Source organism: Trichomycterus rosablanca, chromosome 2 (assembly GCF_030014385.1).
Source record: "Trichomycterus rosablanca isolate fTriRos1 chromosome 2, fTriRos1.hap1, whole genome shotgun sequence".
In the NCBI taxonomy this organism is placed as follows: Eukaryota; Metazoa; Chordata; class Actinopteri; order Siluriformes; family Trichomycteridae; genus Trichomycterus; species Trichomycterus rosablanca.
Window position 1 is genome coordinate 50,407,502 of NC_085989.1, and position 16,382 is coordinate 50,423,883.

General features: G+C 41.8%; 2 protein-coding genes across 2 annotated transcripts; one reads left to right on the forward strand and one right to left on the reverse strand.

Annotated features, from left to right (window-relative positions):
• The first annotated feature begins 366 nt into the window (after nt 1-366).
• On the forward strand, nt 367-5,292 carry LOC134309270 (essential MCU regulator, mitochondrial-like). Its single transcript, XM_062990924.1, has 3 exons — nt 367-522; nt 1,895-2,047; nt 5,039-5,292. The coding sequence occupies exons 1-2, from the start codon at nt 367-369 to the stop codon at nt 2,030-2,032; spliced, it is 294 nt and encodes a 97-aa protein (XP_062846994.1). The 3' UTR covers nt 2,033-2,047; nt 5,039-5,292.
• Nucleotides 5,293-7,241: 1,949 nt separating this feature from the next.
• ndufa6 (NADH:ubiquinone oxidoreductase subunit A6) lies at nt 7,242-13,822 on the reverse strand. Its single transcript, XM_062990925.1, has 3 exons — nt 13,652-13,822; nt 11,145-11,260; nt 7,242-7,452 (listed from the first exon to the last, which is right to left on the reverse strand). Exons 1-3 carry the CDS (start codon nt 13,788-13,790, stop codon nt 7,321-7,323), a joined length of 387 nt encoding a protein of 128 aa, XP_062846995.1. The 5' UTR covers nt 13,791-13,822; the 3' UTR covers nt 7,242-7,320.
• Between the last annotated feature and the right edge of the window lie 2,560 nt (nt 13,823-16,382).

The following is a 16,382-nucleotide window of genomic DNA, read 5'->3' on the forward strand; positions in this document are numbered from 1 at the left end:
ACCTCTGTGTGTGGGGAGCTGGGAAGGGGGGCTCTAGACTAGATTTACATTTTTACATTTACATTTGGCATTCAGAGGACACTTTTATCCAAAACGACTTACAGTACTGTGACAGTATACAGTGTAAGCATTTGAGGGCCTTGCTCAAGGGCCCAACAGTGGCAACCTGGCAGTGGTGGGCCTTGAACCCACCTTAACCACTAAGCTACAACTCTCGTTGATTAGATTTGAGGTTGTGGTTCACTACCAGCAAAATTGCACTTTTATCCCAATCTGGCAACAAAAATCGCTCTTTCCGACAACCTGTCAAGAGCAGGCTTACGCGTGTATGCCCAATCTGGCAACCCGTTGATCCACTTGCTGAAGATGGCGTCTCCGCTGTGGGGTACCTTTGCGATGCTGTCCCGGAGCGCTGCTGTTTTAGGGCGGCCACTGGTGACTGAGAGGCCGGGTACCGTGCTGACACAGTGCCGTACCGTGGTGTGCTCCTCCAGCGGTGCCATCCTGCCCAAACCCAAGAAGGTGAGTGCAAAAAACTCCGCATTATTCACCTACACCCTGCAGCTGTTTTGACAGCTGGGAATGAGGTGCGTTTCTGATTACATTCCACACCCACATTCGGACAACTCCCGCCTCCCGTATGCGCTGATTGGCTATTCGTGCTCAGGAGCAGCTCGCTGATTGGATAGTGACATGCTCTTTACCGCATTGCAGGTGAAATGTAGGCAAATCGTATTTTATCCTCTACAACAAAAAATCAGGCTTTATAAAATTTAATTGAGAATTGAAATAAAATCACGCGTATTAAAAAGATATAAAATGTTAACAGATCTCAGTTTTCTGTATCGTGAATGTAGAGAATTTAGCTGTGTTCAACAGTACGCTATCGCGCTAGCGTTCATGGGAAATGTAGTTTTCTTCTTGAACATGATTGAACTACAAACAGAATACGGTAGATTTAGATAAAAACGTATTTCTATCTTGCAGGTGTATAATACATACATTTTTAAGCTCTTAATTAAATGTTGACGTTTATACATGAGCAGTATTTCAATATATGTAAGCTACATGTCCAAAAATATGTGGACACCCAAAGATCACACCCCAAACTACCTGCATTAAAATGGCGTCAGTGCTAATAGCAGACTGCTTTTAATTCACCAGCCAGCAGTACCTTTATTTATGGAGAGTCATGCTAATCTCTGCATAGGTGTCCCCACCGCTTAAGCAAAGGAACCCTGGTTTGACCTCTCCCCCCACATACACAGCCAATTGGTAGCATAGCAGAGATACGAACCCGGATCTTTGAGGCAGTGCGCCACCAAAGCAACCAAAGGTGGTTGTAAATCCGGTGATGCATTTCTGCTCCACCTGACACATCTGGTCTGTTTAATCTATAAAGCTTCCACATCTGTTTAGGAGTTGATCTGTGAGTGTTTCAGTCTGGTCAGGGTCACGGTGGGTCTGGTTTATCTAGAGTCATTAGACACAATGCAGTAACACACCAGGACAGGACGCCAATCCATCACAGTCTCTGAGGCACCCCCCCCCCCCCCCCCCCCCCCCCCCCCCCCCCCCCCCCCTTCAGACAGAGCCTGGGGATTCGAACCCTGGATCCCAGCAGTAGTGGCCTGAGCGCCTGTGAGTATGTATATAGTAGTTGTAGCCTAGTGGTTAAGGTACTGGACTAGTAATCGAAAGATCGCTGGTTCAAGCCCCACCACTGCCAGGTTTCCACTGTTGGGCCCTTGAGCAAGGCCCCTAACCCTTAATTGCTTAGACAATATACTGTCAGTACTGTAAGTCTCTTTGGATAAAAGCATCTGCTAAATGCTGAAAATGTAAGTGTATATAATCATAATAATTACGATTGTGTGTGTGTGTGTGTGTTTAGACGGCGTTCGGGATGTTGAAGATCACCCTGGTCGTGGCTCCGTTCCTTTACATCGGTACACTCATCAGTAAGAACTTCGCTGCCTTGCTGGAGGAGCACGACATCTTCGTCCCTGAGGATGATGATGATGACGACTGAGCCCACACGGACACGGTGAGATTCACACAGGTGTTTTTGGGTTTTTTTTTTAATGCATTTTCTCCCTTTTTAGCGCGTCCAATTGCCCGATAGCGTCACGCTTCCTCTCCACCAATGCCGATCCCCGCTCTGACTGAGGAGAACGAAGCTAACCCACGCCCCCTCCGACACGTGGGCAGCAGCCGTATGCATCTTATCACCTGCACTTTGACGAGTGCAGTGCAGCTCAGTGTTGTGTACAGAGAGACACACCCTGAGAGCACTCTTTTATCATCTCTGTGCAGGCGCCATCAATCAGTCAGCAGAGGTCGTAATTGCACCAGTCATGAGAGAGGTACCCCATCCGGCTTAGTCCCGCCCATATCTGAACAACAGGCCAATCGTTGTTCATGTGGCTGCTCAGTCTTAGCCAGCAGGCAGAGCTGAGATTCGATCTGATGTATTCGAGATCCCAGCTCTGGTTCTGCGCCACCTGAGGTGTCTTTTGATGTCGTCAGATCCACATAGTAATAGCCAAAAGTAATTGGACACCTGACCGTGAGCTTGTTGGACGTCCAATTTCAAAAACATAGAGTACTCTGTGTGATCTTTTCAGCTAGAACAACAGCCTCCTTTATGTGGAAGCTTCTCACAAGACTTTGGAGTATGTCTGTGGGAATTTGTGCCCATTCAGTTAAAAGATGACTGCGTTTGTATGTAGTCTGCGTAGGTCTGTAGTAGGGCTGGGCGATATATCGAGATTTTATAAAATATCGATATATTTTCATACGCGATATAAGATAAGACAATATCGCATATATCGATATAGATGTTGCGTTGCGCAGTTAGATCCGACAGTTCGTCTTTCTCTTCTCCCAGTTTGTCTCTGCACATGTTCACCTGCCCCGCCCCCCTCCCTCACTGAACACAACTCGCCCCTCCCCACCGCTTCACCAGTAATTCCTGCAGGCAGCGATAGCATGGAGACGGATAAAGACGTGACGGAAGCTATTGAGGAGGAGCTGCTTACTAAAAAGAAAAATAATGGCTCTTTTTGGAATTATTTGGAGATGGTTCGAATTCAAAGTGTCAGATGAGCAGCAGAATAATGTATTCTGTAGAGAAAACCGAAAACAAGTCCAGAAAAAAGGTTCCAGCTCCGTGTACCTTCATTCGTTTTTCACTTCAAATCCCAAAGTTAAAAAACAAGAAAACGAGTCGTTATTCGTTTCAAAAACCAACACAAGCGCATGCACACGCTGACATGCACGTATTTACTTCACATTAAGTGTTGAGAAAGTAATAATAACGTAACGGTGCGTCTCCTGTTGTTCTGACTCTTGTGTTTGTATATGTGATGTGCATATATTTGCTCTATCTGTAAAAATCAAACATTATGGGGATTTCTGTACTGGATGTTGTACGTGGTTGTGTTAGTTTATACTGGACGATCGCCCGACGTCCGACACGTCATTTATTTATTTATCTTCTATTATAGTATTTCTTGTTGTCGGCCAATAAACAACCAAACATTATTAAATTGCATGAACTAACTCTGCAGTAAACAAGGAGCAAACAGCAATTAAACAACAAATAAAGCTGTTAAATAATAATAAAGTGCATGAAGCAGAACGCTGATTAAAATGCATTAAATGTTGTAATAGTTACACAGTAACATTAACGATTAGTTCTGCCTGTATTACAGAACTGAGTTCTATACAGTAAAAGAAAATATGAATGTAAATGTTAATGTTGTGGCGACATATACATAAAAAAATGTATAAAGTCCAAACATGTGGGGGTGGGGTGGGGTGGAGGGTTAAAGAGGGGTTTACTTTAACGGGGTTTTACTTTTAATGTCACACAAGCTCAGCCGGAAACCGTGTCATTCCAACATCTTCCCTACACACTCGCTCCCTGCGCCCTATAGTACACTTAACATTATTAAAGGGCCAGAAAATATATTTGTAATTCACATTAGACAACAGGAGATGCCTTAGAAAACTACTTTTTTTTGTTTTGTTTTTAGAATAGCTGTTTTTTTTTTTGTTTTTTTTAAGGAAAAATAGTTCTTGTGTGAAGCTTCCCCAGCATGAATATTAATAAAAGTACCTGTAAAAAAATTGGAACATGTAGCTTTGTCTCAGAAGTGTATTTTTGTTAATACCTTATGGGATAAAAAAATATCGAGATATATATCGTATATCGCCATTCAGAAAAAAATATCGAGATATAATTTTTGATCCATATCGCCCAGCCCTAGTCTGTAGTTTGTTCTTCTGGGTGGAGTCACTGCAGAACAAACCGGTCTAGACTGTTTAAATACACAGTGTGTATATCAAACACTATTTTCATGTTTTACTACTGCATCATCCTGGTCAGGGTCACAGTGGGTCCAGATTTCCCCCGAATCACTAACTGGAGCACCGCTGGAGGTTGGAAGCCGGCGGTGGCGTGCCTATGGGCGATGTGGTGGTACAATCTGCTAGCCCTCTACTGCTGTGATCTACGATGGGTTCGAATCCCCAGCTTCTACATAGAGACATGATTGGCTCTGTCTGAGGAGGGGTGGGTCCTGGGTGTGTTACTGCACTGTACCCAGTGACCCTGACCACGATAAAGCAGTGGTAACGCATTAAAATGAAATGAAAAATGCTGCAAACTTGAGCAGAGATTCGCTGGCTCTACGTACACAATAAAGCTTTTCACGTTTTATTAACGCGTCATCCTGGTCAGGGTCGCAGTGGGTCCAGATTACCCCTGAATCACTACAGTGCTAAAGCTGATAGCACAGCTGAAGATCCAAAGCCAATTTACAGAGAAATAAAGCTATATTCTGAATATATATTCTGAAATTTCCTAGTTCCAGGACCCACTGCTCTGGACCCACTGCAACCCTGATTTAAATGACACTATAATCATACTATGAGGCAGTAATGACTGGTTCAGTGTTGAAGGTGTGGCTGTTGCGAGGACTGTAATTGATCAGCGCTGTTTTAACTTGTTTGTGTGTGTGTGTGTGTGTAGGTGTGTGAACCCGAGGTACTACTGTGTGTAAACGAGGAAGAGGAGGAGAACATCCTGGATCTGCTGGAACGTCGCGTTCATTTCAAACATCTCTTCAGAGCTACTGTAGTGTGTGTGTGTGTGTGTGTGTTTACAGAGCTGCTGTGTGTGTGTGTGTGTGTGTGTGTGTGTGTGTGTGTGTGTGTAAACGTGAGCAGCTCTCCTGTCTGCACGAACTGTATAAACCAATAAAGCAAACACTGGAGGAACCTGAACCGTCTGCGTCTGTGTGTTTTACTTTATTCTAATGATGCAAAAGTTTACACCCCCTTCCCCCCTTTGTCTTTGTTCTGATTAGTCACTGACTCTTGATTTTGATTCAGTAGGTTCCTGAAATACTCTTTGATTCTGATTCACTGACTCTTGATTCTGATTCACTAAGTTCTTGATACTCTAATTTTCTAAGGTCCTGATACTCTCTGACTGATTCTGACGATTCAGTGGCTTCTGATTCCGACTCACTAAGGTCACTCTTTTGTCACTGACTCTTGATTCTGATTCACATAGTTCTTGATACTTTCTTTAGCTGTGTCCGGAATCGCATACTTACAGAGTCTGTACTAGATTGGAGGAAGTATGCACTACTCGGCCGGTAAAGAAGTACATACTCTCAGTACAGAAGTATGCAGTATGCACACAACACCGCTACGTACTACATCCACCATCTTACCAACGTCAAGTGATGACGAGAGGACGTGATGGCGTAATATCACCATAGTTACAGACTCATTTCAAACCCCACTCGCCAATATTTTGGATATTTATCGTCTTTTTGCGATAATCATAACGTTATTTAGGGTTGTATGCAATAATATTTTTATTTTATTGATCTTACTTACACTTGTGAACAGAGGACTCTCCGTTTTCTGCGTCTTTCTTGTTTCTTCTTCCGCTTCGAACGCCTACGCAGCTCCAGTTGAATTATGGGATACATTAGCGGACCGCAAGTGTGCTTCTTTCGCATACTCAAACATGGCTGCCCAATAAGTAGGTCATCCGGGTACTTCTCGGGTACTTCTCGCGTACCTCTTTATGTATACTACGTATTCGGACATACTAACCGCTCTCGCGTCCTCATTTCGCGTACTATTGAGTATGGAAGTATGCGATTCCGGACACCGCCTTTGTATTTTATTATGATGATTCACTGACTCTTGATTTTGATTCACTAAGTTCTTGATACTCCCTTTTGATTCTGATTCACTAAGGCCCTAATACTCTTTTTGTCTTACTTTGATACTGAAACACTCTTTGGTTCTAATGATGATTCACTGACTCTTAGTATTGATTCAGTAAGTTTCTGATACTCTCTTTGTCTTTGATTCTGATTCACTGACTCTTGATTCTGGTTCAGTAAGGTCCTGATACTCTTTTCGTCTTACTTTGATTCTGATTCACTAAGTCCCTGAAAGACTCTTTGATTCTGATGATTCACTGACTCTTGGTACTGATTCACTAAGGTCCTGATACTTCATTTGTCTGACTTTGATTCTGATAATGATTCACTGACTTTGAATTCTGATTCACATTTTCCTGATGCACTTGGTCGTTGATCTTTGTCTGACTTTGATTCTGATGACTCAGTGACTCTCACTGATCATGATTCCCTAAGGTCCTGATACTCGCTTTGTCTTTGATTCTGATGATTCACTGACTCTTGATTCTGATTCCCTAAGGTCCTAATACTCTCTTTGTCTGACTATGATTCTGATGACTCACTGATTCACTGATCAGTGCTTCTGATTCCCTAAGGTCATGATACTCTTCTCTGTCTGACTTTGATTCTGATGATTTGTCCAAAGTCTGGAAGAAAACTCAGACTGTCACCTTATGCTGTTCAGTCCTGGAACACTGCTTACAGTTAAGTGAGCTTAACTCCACCTTGGACTTGGAACCTGAAGTGTAAAGCTCACTCGACTGTGGACAGACCCCTAACTAAGCAGCTTTTAAAGATGGACCTGTTTTGATGGTTCTTGGGTTACATGCGACCAGGTGAACTTTCAGTAAAAAGTTTAAGGGTTTCCACATGATTTTGGAGTGTGTTTCTAGGAATTCAGACAAGAGAGCAGGCCTGACTCACAGTTGACGTTCCAATTCATCCCAGACGTGTGTAACAGAGTTGAGGTCAGGGTGTGTGTGTGTATGGACATAGACGGAGACGGAGTGTGTGTGTGAGAGTAACACAATGTATTTACAGGTTCAGGTTTAGAGAGAATACAGAGGTCAGAGGAAGGTCAAAGGGTTCAGGGGTTGTGTCCATCGTAAAACTTGGACAGGAAATCAGAAGAGCGTGGTTTCTCCGTCTCGTGGAAGTAGCGCATCACGTGTGTCTTCTGTTTCCACACATTAATGGTCTCCTCCAGCTCCATCTTCCCCTGAAAAGAGACACACACACAATTACTATTTATATTAATACATGCATACGTTAATAAGCCAAAAGTATGTGGACACCCATCACAATTAGGCCACACCCATCACTAACAGGTTTTTACAATCAATTACATCCCTCCAACTCAGTGGCAAACTGGGAAAAACCTTTTAGTATTAGTGAATCAGAATCAAACAATTATGATTCGGTGAATCATCATTACAATTAAAATCAGACAAAGAGTCAGTGATAGCTCTACCTACTAGGCTAACATTGTCACTAGGCACCCAACAGTGGCAACTTGGCAGCAGTGGGGTCTGAACCAACAACTATCTGATTACTAGTCCAGAATCATGACTATGCAGAATCAAGACTCAGTGAATCATCAGAGTCAAAGTCAGAGTATTAGAAATTTAGTGAATCAGAATCAAAGAGTCAGTTAATCGTCATCAGAATCAAAGACAAAGAGAGTACCAGTAACTTAGTTAATCAGATTCAAGAGTCAGAGAATCATCAGAATCAAAGACAAAGAGAGTATCAGTAACTTAGTGAATCAGAATCAAGTCAGTTAATCGTCATCAGAATCAAAGACAAAGAGAGTACCAGTAACTTAGTGAATCAGAATCAAGAGTCAGAGAATCATCAAAATCAAAGACAAAGAGAGTATCAGTAACTTAGTGAATCAGAATCAAGAGTCAGAGAATCATCAGAATCAAAGACAGAGAGTATCAGTAACTTAGTGAATCAGAATCAAGAGTCAGAGAATCATCAGAATCAAAGACAAAGAGAGTACCAGTAACTTAGTGAATCAGAATCAAGAGTCAGAGAATCATCAGAATCAAAGACAAAGAGAGTACCAGTAACTTAGTGAATCAGAATCAAGAGTCAGAGAATCATCAGAATCAAAGACAAAGAGAGTATCAGTAACTTAGTGAATCAGAATCAAGTCAGAGAATCATCAGAATCAAAGACAAAGAGAGTACCAGTAACTTAGTGAATCAGAATCAAGAGTCAGAGAATCATCAGAATCAAAGACAAAGAGAGTACCAGTAACTTAGTGAATCAGAATCAAGAGTTAGAGAATCATCAGAATCAAAGACAAAGAGAGTACCAGTAACTTAGTGAATCAGAATCAAGAGTCAGAGAATCATCAGAATCAAAGACAAAGAGAGTACCAGTAACTTAGTGAATCAGAATCAAGAGTCAGAGAATCATCAGAATCAAAGACAAAGAGAGTACCAGTAACTTAGTGAATCAGAATCAAGAGTCAGAGAATCATCAGAATCAAAGACAAAGAGAGTACCAGTAACTTAGTGAATCAGAATCAAGAGTCAGAGAATCATCAGAATCAAAGACTTATTATTCAGTAAATGATCATTAGAATAAAAGTTTACTTAGTGAACCAGAATCAAAGAATCAAGATTCAGTGAACCATCATCATAATCAAAAGCAGACAGAGGGAACATAGTGAATCAGAATCAAGTGTCAGTGAATCATCATTAGAATCAAAGACAAAGATTGTATCAAGAGGTTAGTGAATCTGAATCAAGAGTCAGTGGAATCATCATGAGAATCAGACAGAGGGAGTATCAGGAAGTTAGTGAATAAGAATCATAGAATCAAGAGTCAATGAATCATAATAAGAATCATAATCAGACAGAGGGATATCAGGAACTTAGGGAATCAGAATCAAAGAATTATGATTCAGTTAATCATCATTAGAATTTAAGTCAGACAAAGAGAGTAACAAGAACTTAGTGAATCAGAATCAAGAGTCAGTGATACCTCTATCTCTACCTCTATCACTATCTTTACAGTGTACACACGAGTGTAATTACAATATTTCAATGATTTATTATAAAAAGATTTAACAATCTGAACGTCTACACACTTCAATATATTTCAGAAGTTAACTGCTTACTTTATAGTTACAGATATTTCTTAAAAGTGTATGAACGTGTATGATTAGTTCTGCCTGTAATCCAGAATTAAGTTCTATACCGTAACAAAAAAATATGAATGTAAATGTTCATGTTGCGATGACGGTGATGTAAAATAATGTTAAAATAATTCAAAGTCCAAACATTTGAGTGGTTAACGAGAACGCTACTTTACATGTCACACAAGCTCAGTGCAAAACACGAGCACAGAAACGGTACAAATCCGATCTCTTCCCTACACACTCGCTCCCTACGCCCTATAGTGCGCTTCACTTTCTTAAAGGGCCAGACAATATATTTTATAATTCACATTACACGACAGGTGAGACGTTCTTTTTTCTTAATATAGCGCTTTTATTTAGGAAAAAATAGTTCTTACATAGGCAGGAAAATCTATGGCAGACAAGAGTCAGAACAGCGGATTGGGCGTAACGTTATTATTACTGTTTGCTCCTTTTTCCTCAACACTTGTGCTCGATTTACACTGAAGATATATTTAGTAAATAAGTACATGTCCGCGCATGCACGCGCTCGTGTTCATTTCCGCTTGAACTGATAAAAAATGTTGATTTTGAAAAATTAAAAGACGAGCCGTTTTTCAGTTTCTGCTTGTTAGCTCACAGCTAACGCTAGCCAGTGTGGCTCTTCACTCGTCTCTCTGTGTGAGCACCCCACAGCCAATCAGCGAGCTCCAACCGCCTACCCCTCCCACCCCTCCCTTACTGTGGATGCGCGCATGTCCTAAAGTCTCAGTTTTCAAGGTAAACCTGAAGCAGAAATTCGGCGCTTCACATATACCGTCACCATCTTTGAATAGCGCGGTATACGGTAATATCGTCATACCGCCCAACCCTAGGTGCATAGCAGTGGGGCTTGAACCAACAACTATCTGATTACTAGTCCAGTATCAAGATTATCCAGTCAAACAGATTATTAGAAATTTAGTGAGCCAGAATCAAAGAGTCAGTTAATCGTCATCAGAATCAAAGACAAAGTGAGTACCAGTAACTTAGTGAATCAGAATCAAGTGTCAGTGAATCATTATGAGAATCAGAATCAGACAGGGGGATATCAGGAAGTTAGTGAATCAGAATCAGAATCAAGAATCAGTAGAATCAAAGACAAAGAGAGTATTAGAAACTTGGTGAAACAGAATCTAGTCAGTGAATCTTTGAATCCTAGTCAAACCAAAAATATCAGGGCCTTAGTGAATCCGAATCAATTCAGTAAATCATCAGAATCAAAGAGAAAATGAGGATCAGGAACTTAGTAAATCAGAATCAAGAGAGTGAATCAATATCAAGAACTTACTGAATCAAATTTAAAGAATCATTGAATTATCACCAGAATCAATGTTAGACAAAAGGAGTATCAGAAACGAACTGAATCAGAATCAAGAGTCAGTGATATACCTGTACTTACTGGGCTAACTGCCACTAGGCACTCAACAGTGGCAACATTTGGCAGTAGCAGGGCTTGAACAAACAACTATCTGATTACTAGTCTAGTACCTTAACTACAACACAGTAGCTTCACTGAAGAGCACGAACACTCGCACCCTGCATGTGACTACTGTACACCTTTACTCACAGTGTGGGATCTGTACGCCACCTAGTGGCAGACACATGGGAACATTTATGAAAGCTCTGGCTCTGAGACGGTCATGCTGGAGGAGGAAAGGCTCTTCCCCAAACTGCTGCCACAAGTTAGGTAGTACAGTGTGTTTATGAACAGGCGTGTGTGTGTACATGAGCGTTACCTTAATGACCAGTACGTCGATGACACGCGGGTCGGTGACGTGTTTGTTCTGATTGAACAGCTCTCTCAGTTTGTCTTGACACTGACGTGCTGTGATGTCCAGCTGATACGTCACCACTGCAACACACACACACACACACACACACACACACACACACACACACACACACACACACACACACACACACACAGGTATTAGAAACTCATGTTAGCGGACAGAGAGTGATTCTGAGTGTATGCCCACTAAGTATATCTGTATGGCAGGTGGAGCTTATACAATAACAAATGAACACAGGTACCAGATAGGCGTTCCTATTAAAGTGCTCACTGAGTGGATATAGAACTGAACAAACATGTAGAACGAGACGTCTCAGTTTTGAGAACATCAGACCACATCTGGTTCTCTTGTGCACTAGTATTCCACCCCAAGCCTCAGTCCTGGGTGGAACATCATTTTGCCTTGAAGAACCTTTAATGAGCGATTTTGATGGGTGCCAACAAGCTTCCCGTTCTTCTGCAAAAGCTTCCAGCTCATTGAGGTTTGATGGCCTTCTATGGGGTTGAAATCTGAAAACTGAGAAGATCCACTCCAAGATATTCCAGGAGTGATTGCTCAACCAAGCATTGTCTTGTAGGAAAGTCCAGTTATCACCAAGGTTCAGTTTCACCACAGAAGGCAGAACGTTCCTCCTCAAAGTGCCTTGGCTTTTTTGTAAATCCATGATGCCAGTCACATCATCACTGACCCTCCTCAATGCTTGATAGTGTTCTTTTGGTCATAAGCCTAATCTGTCTTGTTCCAGACAAACCACTCATCCATACGACCAAACAGTTCTAGTTTTGATTTGTCACTCCGCAGACCTGTCTACACGACCCTACCTGTGCTCAGGTGGCGCAGCGGTAAAAACACATGCTGGAACCAGAGCTGGAATACATCGTATCGAATCTCACCTCTGCCTACCAGCTAAGACTGAGCAGCCACATGAACAACGATTGGCCTGTTGTTCAGATGGGCGGGACTAAGCCGGATGGGGTCTCTCTCTCCCATGACTGGTGCAATTACGACCTCTGCTGGCTGACTGATGGCGCCTGCACAGAGATGAGGAAAGAGTGCTCTCAGGGTGTGTCTCTCCGTACACAACGCTGAGCTGCACCGCACTCGTCAAAGTGTAGGTGATAAGATGCATACGGCTGCTGCCCATGTGTCGGAGGGGGCGTGGGTTAGCTTCGTTCTCCTCAATCAGAGCAGAGATCGGCATTGGTGGAGAGGAAGCATGATGCAATCGGGCAATTGGCCGCACTAAAAAGTGAGAAAATGCATAAAAACAAACAAACAAACAAACAAACAAAAGAACGTTGTGCATCAAGAAGTCCAGCCATGACGTCCTTGGTCGTTGAGTGATTTTCTTTTGGTTGTCACTGCCACATTTCTTCCAGACTTTGTCAGGTCACCCTGTAAGTCCTTTACAATAACACAAGGGTTTTCGTTCACTATTCTGCGCCATAAGTTTGGAACTTCTGGACATCACTCCCCATAGTCTTCCTAGAACAGTTCAAGGTCTTGGTTTGTTTATTAGGATTTTAACGTCATGTTTTACACTGTGGTTACATTCATGACAGGAACGGTAGTTACTCATTACACAAGATTCATCAGTTCACAAGGTTATATCAAACACAGTCTTGGACAATTTAGTGTCTCCAATTTACCTTACTTGCATGTTTTTGGACTGTGAGAGGAAACCGGAGCACCCGGAGGAAACCCACGCGTACACGGGGAGAACATGCAAACTCCACACAGAAAGGACCCGGACCTTCCCACCTGGGGATCGAACCCAGGACCTTCTTGCTGTGAGGCGACAGTGCTACCCACTTAGCCACCCTCAAGGTCTTGGAGATCTTCTACCCGTTGAAATGACTCTTCTCAGCTTTAGTTGACGCTCGTGACCGTCCCTGGGGGGTGTTTATAAGATGATATGATGTTAACACATCATAATGAAGCAGATTAAGGTTGGTTATTGAGTCTGAATGGTTTAATCATGTTGTGACCCAACTTTAGGTCCTACAGACCAGCAGTAGTTTGGTATGGCTGCATTAACAAAATATCCTGCTACACTAAAATACATAATTCATTTTCTTTAAATTAATAATAAAGGCTTTAATTAATGTAAAATCCAGTTCTGGTGATAGATTTATGGTTTTAAATCCTTATTTTATTTAGGGGAGTTGAGTATATCCTGACAACAAGTTATAAATACAGTAATTTACTAACAGCCCGTCATTCTGCAGCATTTAAACAACACATTTAAGAATTAATATGTCATTTCTAACTATAATTAATATCTAATATTATTAAAATAAACGAATTATTATGATATTCTGTTGTTATTCTGAGCTGTGTGTGAACACCGACTTACACTGACATCAGTGCTAACACAGTTAGCATTAGCATACAGAGCGACCTTGACCACTTTGGCTGCGTTATAAATGTGATAACCGAGTGTTTAATACCTGTGTTCGGTATCTCTCGGTACCAGGCGCGGTACAGCTCCCGAACCCTCCGCTTGGCCTCGTCCACATCGCGGCTCAGGAAGGGTTTCACCGCCCGGACTGCTGCTCCGGTCCGAGCCGCTGCTGCTGAGGTCGCCATTACTGCACCAACAACACCAACCCACTAACTCACTCCCTCCCTCATTCACCTCCTCTTATTACACTGTACACAGCACTGCTGCTCCCTACAGCACCGGAGTCCACACACACCAGGAGCTGGCTTTACTTCATATAACCAGAAGTATGTGGACACTACCAGAAACACACCACCACCACCACACGAGCTTGTGTTGAGGCTGTGTTGAGGTTGTGTTGAGCTTGTGTTGAGGCTGTGTTGAGGTTGTGTTGAGGCTGTGATGAGGCTGTGTTGAGGTTGTGTTGAGGTTGTGATGAGGTTGTGATGAGGCTGTGTTGAGGTTGTGATGAGGCTGTGTTGAGGTTGTGTTGAGGTTGTGATGAGGTTGTGATGAGGTTGTGTTGAGGCTGTGTTGAGGTTGTGTTGAGGCTGTGTTGAGGTTGTGTTGAGGCTGTGTTGAGGCTGTGTTGAGGTTGTGTTGAGGCTGTGTTGAGGTTGTGATGAGGCTGTGTTGAGGCTGTGATGAGGCTGTGTTGAGGTTGTGATGAGGCTGTGTTGAGGTTGTGATGAGGCTGTGTTGAGGCTGTGATGAGGTTGTGTTGAGGTTGTGATGAGGCTGTGTTGAGGCTGTGATGAGGCTGTGTTGAGGTTGTGTTGAGGTTGTGATGAGGCTGTGTTGAGGTTGTGATGAGGTTGTGTTGAGGTTGTGATGAGGCTGTGTTGAGGTTGTGTTGAGGTTGTGATGAGGTTGTGATGAGGTTGTGTTGAGGTTGTGATGAGGCTGTGTTGAGGCTGTGTTGAGGCTGTGTTGAGGTTGTGTTGAGGCTGTGTTGAGGCTGTGTTGAGGTTGTGTTGAGGCTGTGTTGAGGTTGTGTTGAGGTTGTGAATAGATGACACCAACATAACATGGCTGTGCAATTCTTGTGCAATACTTTACATTTCACATCACCAAAAAAGTACAAAAACAATGTTCTCTCTCAACAGAACAATCAGTGGTTCAAGTTAATATATTCCTTTAGTGTAACAGATCCACTAGTTGCAAAGCTTAAACATTATTATTTTTTTATTTTTATATTAAAGGGACAGTAGATGTAGACTACTAGGTAACTTAGTTGACAGGTAACATAGTTGACAATTTCCCTATTTTGACCCATAACTTCAGTGGTAGACCTTGCCTGGCTGACCACATGTCATTTCTTGAACAGAATAAAGTCTAATTTGAACAAACATTTGAATTAAAATTATAAAAAAAATTGTAACCATGACAATGTATGTAACATACAGTAGCTGACGATCAATTAATATACTCATTGACAATGTTCTATTATAGATAAAATATTTTAAAAAATAAGAGAACATTCACCACAGTTTGTTCAATATACCCTCCACAGAGAAAAATGATATCATGTTATGCTGGTCACAGTTTTAGAACAAACCATTTTTAAGTTGTTGAGTGGAGTTCTGTTAGTAACATAGTTGACAGAATTTTTGCGGACATTAATAAATAAAGATATTTAAATTATTTAAAAGAGAAACTCAATTTAAAAAATATTATTTTTCTTTAGTATTTAAACTAAATGGAATATTTTAATGCTTTTAATTTTTCCTTATGTAAAGCACTTTAAATTGCCACTGTGTATGAAAGGTGCTATACAAATAAACTTGCCTTGCCTTGCCTTTTTTATGTTACACACACCGAGACCTAAGTAACTGCATTTCGTTCTAATCATGTACGTGGTTTTGAATGACAATAAAGCTGAGTCTGAGTCTGTAGGCCAGCTGTAGCCTAGTGGTTAAGGTACTGGACCAGTGATCAGAGCTGGTTCAAGACCCACCACTGCCAGGTTGCTGCCGTTGGGCCCTTGAGCAAGGCCCTTAACCCTCAGTTGCTCAGACTATATACTGTAACTGTACTGTAAGTCGCTTTGGATAAAAGTTGGATCGCTGTTGTAGTCTGCGTCCACTATTCTTCGTGTGTTTTTGCACTGATTTCTCTTTAGGTCCCGTTTTCTCACACTTCTCTTGAAAATGACCAAGCGCAAATGACAATTCACTGACGAATTACAGAAAACATGTTTGTTTTTTCGTCTCAGTCGGGATCCTTGTGAAGCAGAGGTGTTAGATAAAGGGGCCAGTTCAGCAAAGGTGCTGTTACTGCTGCAGAGGGAGTTTTTGTATTTCACACCACGAAGCATCACAACAGCTACAGATCGATGGACTGCAAACTATTTTATTTGTTATTATTGTTTTTTATTGTTGTTTAGGGCTAAACACTGAACAGAAGATTATCTAGAAGATTATCTGACCATGAATGCATTTGTTAGTCGTCTTGTTAAAAAGTAGCTGCTCATTTATTAAAGTTCGTAGTTGGATGTTTATTGATGCATTTGTCAAATATTTAAAACCCCTACTTTATACACACTGCCATGGTGCCACCAGTTACATGAAAGTACCAATCCAATCCCCTATTCCCGAAACAAACCTTCCACTCAGTGCAGGTGTCTGTCTGTCTGATAGAAAACAAAAATATGGTCACACTACATTATGGTTTTTAGTTTATGTATGTAGTGAATAGAAAATGTGGTTTAGGACACGTCCACAGTGGACTGATGTCGA

Coding starts and splice junctions, on each gene's coding strand:
- LOC134309270 (XM_062990924.1), top strand. CDS start 367: ATGGCGTCTCCGCTGTGGGGTACCTTTGCGATGCTGTCCCGGAGCGCT. Junction 523..1,894: donor TCCTGCCCAAACCCAAGAAG/GTGAGTGCAAAA, acceptor GTGTGTGTTTAG/ACGGCGTTCGGGATGTTGAA.
- ndufa6 (XM_062990925.1), bottom strand. CDS start 13,790: ATGGCGACCTCAGCAGCAGCGGCTCGGACCGGAGCAGCAGTCCGGGCG. Junction 11,261..13,651: donor CCGAGAGATACCGAACACAG/GTATTAAACACT, acceptor TGTGTGTTGCAG/TGGTGACGTATCAGCTGGAC. Junction 7,453..11,144: donor TCGACGTACTGGTCATTAAG/GTAACGCTCATG, acceptor GTCTCTTTTCAG/GGGAAGATGGAGCTGGAGGA.